Source organism: Amphimedon queenslandica, unplaced genomic scaffold (genome assembly GCF_000090795.2).
Source record: "Amphimedon queenslandica unplaced genomic scaffold, v1.1 AMPQUscaffold_13433, whole genome shotgun sequence".
NCBI lineage: Eukaryota > Metazoa > Porifera > Demospongiae > Haplosclerida > Niphatidae > Amphimedon > Amphimedon queenslandica.
The window spans coordinates 267,215-274,069 of NW_003546331.1; the positions used below are offsets into that span (position 1 = coordinate 267,215).

At 36.5% G+C, this 6,855-nt stretch overlaps 1 protein-coding gene and 1 non-coding gene across 2 annotated transcripts; both read left to right on the forward strand.

The window, feature by feature from the left end:
- The first annotated feature begins 46 nt into the window (after window positions 1–46).
- LOC105312573 (inhibitor of Bruton tyrosine kinase-like) lies at window positions 47–6,627 on the forward strand. The gene is made up of 24 exons (XM_019995838.1): window positions 47–406; window positions 789–978; window positions 1,040–1,124; window positions 1,459–1,580; window positions 1,656–1,766; window positions 1,867–1,943; window positions 2,028–2,262; window positions 2,374–2,507; window positions 2,626–2,782; window positions 2,959–3,046; window positions 3,228–3,411; window positions 3,490–3,595; window positions 3,846–4,366; window positions 4,499–4,668; window positions 4,720–4,757; window positions 4,811–4,916; window positions 5,079–5,128; window positions 5,176–5,227; window positions 5,274–5,452; window positions 5,529–5,565; window positions 5,612–5,726; window positions 5,770–6,093; window positions 6,331–6,432; window positions 6,478–6,627. Exons 1-24 carry the CDS (start codon window positions 222–224, stop codon window positions 6,566–6,568), a joined length of 3,459 nt encoding a protein of 1,152 aa, XP_019851397.1. The 5' UTR covers window positions 47–221; the 3' UTR covers window positions 6,569–6,627.
- On the forward strand, window positions 4,953–5,024 carry Trnad-guc (transfer RNA aspartic acid (anticodon GUC)). The gene has a single exon. It is a non-coding gene; the product is annotated as a tRNA-Asp (tRNA).
- Window positions 6,628–6,855: the final 228 nt, after the last annotated feature.

Here is a 6,855-nt window from a genome sequence, read left to right on the forward strand (position 1 = left end):
TCTCCGTTTAGGCAATCGTAAAACACAATAGTCAAGTCCGTATACTTTAATCACATGTACTCTTTGGAGAATGAAAAGACAATTTTAACCCGTTATCCACCAGAGAACTGACATGCAGCAAGTATCTTCTTAGGTCATTCATCCTCCCTGAGAGGTCTTCCCTGCTTTCTGGACCTCTCTCCTCTTCTCACATTCCACCAGAGCTACTACACCAGTTTGCAATGGCGTCAAGGAGACGTAGAAAGAGCTCTACTTCTGTACAAGACCTCGCTTCTTCCTCAGGAGACTGCACTGCAAAGTGTCGAGCGTTGGAACACGCACACGTGGTACACAGAGTAATTGCTACTGGTAACCTTGAATTACTAAAGCACTGTTCAACAATATGTGGCAACCCTTGGTATAAGTGGTACGTATATAATATTTGTTTCTTGTTTAGTATAATTATTACATGTAATAGCTAGCAAACAATGCATTCCATTGTGTATCACTGTAATATAAAGGAAAGGAGGAAGTGTTTGAATGTGGTTGATTTATAGGCAGGTGTAGTAATGACACACCCACTTTATTAATGATCGATTACATTTTGTACATGTACATGTATGTGTATGTATAATGTAAAAGATGTGATTCCTATTGCATTATCAATAAATGGTGGTCACTGTTTACTATAATCACTGATAATGTTTTTATTGCCTTCTTTGACTGATTTCAGCTTCATATTGTAGATTGACTAAATACATGTATCGATCCTTTTAAATTTTATTGATTTATTTTATTTGCCATTGTAGCGATGAAGCTGGTCGCTCAACCCTACACGTTGCTGCTTCAACTGGATCTTCAGAGATAGCCCAATGGCTACTGAGGAGGAAAGGAGCTAAAGAGAAACTGATCAATCTCACGGACATTGACTCGAACTGGACTGCGTTGCATCGTGCAGCATATTTCGGATACCCTGGCATAATGGTGCCATTAATGAAGGTATGAAAATGTACATGCATGTACTAAAACTGTACTGATGGGATTTTTGCTCATATTATAGGCTGGAGAGAGTCTGGAGGCATTAGATAAAGATGGGTGGTCACCGCTAAATGTGCTACACTCAAACTATGCTGATATACTACCAGGTAATATGGAGGAGGCTGGAATCTGTTAATTCAATTTAAGACTAGTTTTGTACAAACTTGTAGTCTACTCTGATAGTAATTTCAATGATGTGTGTAATGTATATATATGTACATGTAGGTGTATCGCTTATTGTGATGATAAATGAACATCATCTGTCCTATGTTTACAAATTGGATATAGAATAACAGTTCTTGTATTGCATTAAATTGTCTCCAAAAAATTGGATAGCCAAAGGGCTCCACTATTTGGGAGAAACTCGTTCAAAAATTGTAACTTAATGATGCATGTACTTTAGCAAAAAAACTGATTAAAAGGTTTTCTGTCACTTTGTAGGAGTTTCTGAGGTCTCTCTCTACTTGTGGGGTGGCAATGTCAACAATACGTTAGGACACGATCGTAGCAAGTTAAATCCTGAACCAGTTGAAGCTTACCCTGCTTTTGGAAATGTAGAAAAAGTATGCTGTATTGCTGTTATGAGTCATACTACATGTACATGTATGTGTATGTGATATTTTCTCTCTTCATTGCAGGTTGTACTGTGTAAGTTCCATACATTGATACTGACCAAGAGAGGAGCTGTCTATAGCTGTGGGCATGGAACTGGTGGCAGACTAGGACATGGCAATGAAAATACTGTCCTTGTAAGAAAGAGAGAGAGAGAGAGAGAGAAGGAGTCATGTAATGGAGAGGGAAGAGAAAGAGAGAAAGATAAACATTGTGTTCATTTTCTTCCTTATTCAGTCTCCAAAGGTTATTGAGGGATTATCTCATTGTGTGTCTATAGCAGCTGCTAGGAATCACAGTGTCTTCCTCAATAAGTTAGTTCTATTAAGGAACAGGGACACTATTGTATTGTTATTTGAAAAGGCATAATGTGACCATTATACATTCTCTTCTACTAGAGATGGGTCGGTGTATACTTGTGGCATTAATGACGCTCAGCAGCTGGGCCATGGTTCTAAGACAGGCTCTACTGTACTCTCTCCGTATTTTGTTAAATCTTTAAAGTCGAAGAGGATTAGATTAATAGGTGCTGGGCGCTACCACACTGCCGTGGCTACTGCTAACGAGGTATACAGCTTTGGTACAAGTTACGGGCAACTAGGGCAAACGAGATCAAATCCTAATCCAAAGATAGTAAGTTTTGAATTTTAAATACTAGATTTATAATCATGCATATAATAGTTGAAATTCAAATTATTTTTTATGTAATTCAAACCTTTTTTAATCTCATTCCTATTGTTCCAGATTCCTGGTATTACGTTGGAGCAAGGCGATACTATCGATCATCTCTCAGTCAGTGATGCAGCCACTGCTTGGATTACTAGCAAGAGACACCAGATATTCATCTGTACCAATCATACAGTCCTCCGCTGTGAGAGGTATATGATTTATAATTTATACTGTACATTTTTTATTATGAAAAATTATAAATTTAATTGCAAAAAATGATTACATGTATTAGTTTTTTTCTTGATTTCTCTTGCCTCTTGTTTCTAGGTATAATAACTTTCCCGATACACTCTCTGTCCTTCAGTTTGCAGTTTGTGCTAGTCTCGGGGAACTGGAGCATAAGAAGAAGAAAAAGGGCGTGTCAGATCATGAGACAGATAGTGGGAGTGGCCTCAAGATTGCACTACTGGACAGCGAACACAAGGTATAGAGAGATACATTTACATGTACGTGTACATGTACATGTACATATGGGATGCTTTGACGTTAATGTTATGACATGGGGTAAATTAAATCATGACAGAAATTAAGCTGATAATTGATACTTAATAAGGAACTTAATTGTAGTAATAAATAATAATTATGATTATTGTTGTGTAGTTGTGGTTCAGTTATTGCTCAGATGCTACTGGTAATAAGAAAGGTATTACTCATCCTCGTATCATTCCTGGAGCAACTAAATACTCCGGTAAGAAACACAATGATCAATGTCCTTTTGTGCTATGTAGAAACTTCAAGCTATTTTTGAGTTATTTAGGCAGAATTTTGTACTTTATGCATGTGTATTGTATATATCATGGCTTTTGCTATGAAATTGTTATCATCATCATCATCATCATTATTTATTAATTAATTTATTTATTATGCAGTTGCTCATTTCTCACTAACAAAGAGTTTAACAATAGCAACAACACAAGGAGAGGTTTACACAGGGCCTGTCACTCCTACGCCATCGCTCACTGAACTATCGCGAGTTCCTCTGATACAGCAAGCAAAGAGAGTCTTCACTGACTTTAAAGCTACCAATATGGCATACCTCCAGACAGTGTATAGGTAGGAGGAGAGAGGGAGGGAGGGAGGGAACCGAGAGATTAAGAGAAAGAGCATTTTCTATAATTTTGTATTGTTTAGTCCTTTAGAGTTACCTATTATAGAGTCGTCGGCATTCAATGTTGATGTGTATAATTTATTATCGGAAATCAATTTGCCTCAACCTGTAGCTGATGTTCACTTTAATGTAAGTTACTATGATGCTTTGGTAAAATGCAGCCCGTATCAATTGATTATTTACATGCATCGGTGTTATTCCTTTTTATGGGGAAGACCTTAGCTAGTAGTAAATGTTTGTATTTGAAATGTTTAAGTGCAAACACAGCCTTAGTTGATCATCATCATGTCTCCACTCTCCAGCAGCTTTTTTGAAATTATAATACTAAATAGTTGAGCTATATACATGTGCATGTACGTTCATGTTGTACACTATGTAGGTTAATGGCTCAGTCTATACAGCCAATTCTGTTGTTCTCTCTTCAAGCAGTAACGTATTCTCATCGCTATTCTCATCCAGACCCATTCCTCCGTCGATAATACAATCATTTCATTTCACTGACTCAATCTGGCACTTGAACATTAACCTCAAATTCTCTTGTGACATCTTCCAGTTGTTCCTCATTTATTTGTACGGCGGGAGGATAAGACTAGAGCAGCCGTCGCATCACTCGTCATTCATAGCCTCACCAGAATCACTTAACACCACAAGCAAGTCCAGTCTCGACACGACCAGTGGCGATGACACCAGCACCACCGACTGGAATGTACTCTATGACCAATACGCTGGGGATAAAAACTTCACTGACCAGTTAGATGAACTCGTTTTGCCGGTTCTACCGGTTAATACTAGCGATCATTCTCCCTCTGTGTATGTGCATAAGAGCTCGGCAGTCAATAAGGACGTTGAGTCATTGTTGGAGTTAGCTACTGCGTTTGAGGTAGCACCTCTGATTGACAGGTAAAATTTGGAATAAAATATTCAATAAATGCAGTATATCAGGGTTTTTATATTAGCTTGCAAACTCCATCACAAGGCAGAATTATTTATTAGCAACAGTTATTAGTAGCTTTATGTCTTTGTTATTGATAGGTTGACTTTCGGTTCAAGTGGTGGTAGTGTTAGAAGTCAAAGTGTGCTTGAGTTACATCAGGATGTATTGCTAAAGCTTCACTCGTCTCCTCATGATGTTATACTGGTAGCTACAGTAGAAGGGGACAAAGAGATCAAGTGTCACAAGTGTATACTAGTGGCACGCTCGGGTAAGCATTGCTCTGTTTTTTTTTATTTATTATTTTATTTATTTTCTGCAGATTATTTTCAGAGCATGTTGCTAATGGGATGGAGAGAAGTGAGAAAGCTATCATTAACTTTGTTTGTCACACTAATTTTTTTGTTCTTTAGTCTTCTGCTCAAGGGACTGTAACTAAATTAAAGCTTCCAGTAACGTCAGTTCAATTGGAAATTATGGTACATTATTTGTACAAGGATTGTGCTCCTAAAGTTTCAGGTAATAATCATAAATTTTGCTTGTTTGCTGCAGCTGTCCGAAGTAGTATAGTGGTGAGTATCCCCGCCTGTCACGCGGGAGACCGGGGTTCGATTCCCCGCTTCGGAGCTTTTTTTTTTTTCTTTTTTTGTATCATCAATATTTTCATTTTATTTTTTGCAGAATCTTCTTCTCCAGATTTTGTATGCTCTGCCCTAATTGTTGCAGATCAAGTAATCATAAATTATTATTCACTTTTATATTTCAATGTTATTCTTAGTTCTTACTACCAAGATTGAAAAGCATCTGCGAGCATTCACTGGCAAAATGCTGTAAGCATACTAATCTCATATTGTTTTTATTCCTTTTAATTTATAGTAAATATCAAGAATGTGGTAGACATTATGGATTTCTCAATTCATTACAATGCCGTCAAACTTCAGCTCTCTTGCCTTCAGTTTATTTGCAATAATTTCCCTGTTTTACTTGAAGGCTCTTACCTAGAATCACTCTCGTTGGCAACACTCGATTTCATCACTGACACATACAGAGAAATGGTTAGTTTGGATCAGCACTGATGCTAACATGATTTTGATATTGATGATATATTTGATTTGACTTTATTTTCTTTAGTTTTCAAATACAAGCAAATATGCTATCAAAATGAAAGGTATTAGTTATTATTATCATTATTATAAATATGATGCTGCTATTAGAACTAACTGAGGAGGAGTTACCAGAGAGTTATTTCTTAAGTAAAACTATTGATATATCTGAGAGTGAGGATGATACTAAAGAGAGGATTATTAATGCCACACCCACTCGTTCCAAGTAATTAATCAATTACAATTATTATTATTATTATCATTTCTAGGTCTCCTACTGCTGATACTCCCACGAGCTCTTCGCGTAAAAGGAAGAAAAGACGATCAAACAGTGTCAGAGATGATAAATGTCAAACTATATCCTCAGAAAGCAGTGGCTATGTCACGTCAGAGAGCAACCACTTGACTCTCAGTAACACAGGACCTGCCAGCCCTCCACTCTCTCCCAATGCAACTCTTAATTTGTCCTTGCTGTCAATTAATAATGAGTCTATTGAAGAGGATGACCCTCTCGTTAATGATACTAATGAGTGTCCCAGTGACCTTGATGTGTTGGTCAGTAATGCTAGTGGGAGCTGGAAGAGAAGTGAAAGGTATAAAGCTTTTATGTATTTTATATTGTAATGCCTGTACATCAAAAAGTATAATTTTTTTAATATAAAAAAAGCCATGCAATTTATCTAAAACCTGCACTTTATTATTACTATTATAAATAATTAGTAACGCGGTAGTGTTACTAAGTAGGATTCACCCCCAAACAAAATGGCTGCCATGACTTTTGCAGCCTTGCTTAATAATTAAGTTTGTATTTATTTTTAATATCATGATAGCTTACCTGACAATTTTTCACTGAGAGAAATAATGGAAGAAGAGACAAGACAAGAAACAGCAAAGAAGATCAAGAGGAGGCCTATTACTAAGCCAATCAATAGGTACTCCTGCTTTAAGTCACTTAATGGCATTATTAGTATTTTTAGTGCCTCGCAAAAAATTCAAAATAATGCAAAGAGAAGTTCAAATGAGTCTTTGGTTAGAAATGAGATACAGAAGAGCACTGTGCCATGGTAAGCTGCTGCTGTGTGTAGTGTATTCTCATTGTCTTGTTGATACATAGAATTATGCATGGTTTTATATAAATTTTAATCTGATTTCAATTAAAAATTGGTTTTTAAAGGAATTTCTAGTACAGTGTCTGTCATCAAAAATAGCTAGAAAGGAATTTCCATTTTTATAATTTTTAAATGTGTATACATGTCCTTATGTTATGTATCGAATTTAAGATGATTCCGATCAAAATTGGATTTATTACGAATTTTTAAAGTTGCTCAAAAATTGGGTAAAATTCCCTGTACTGC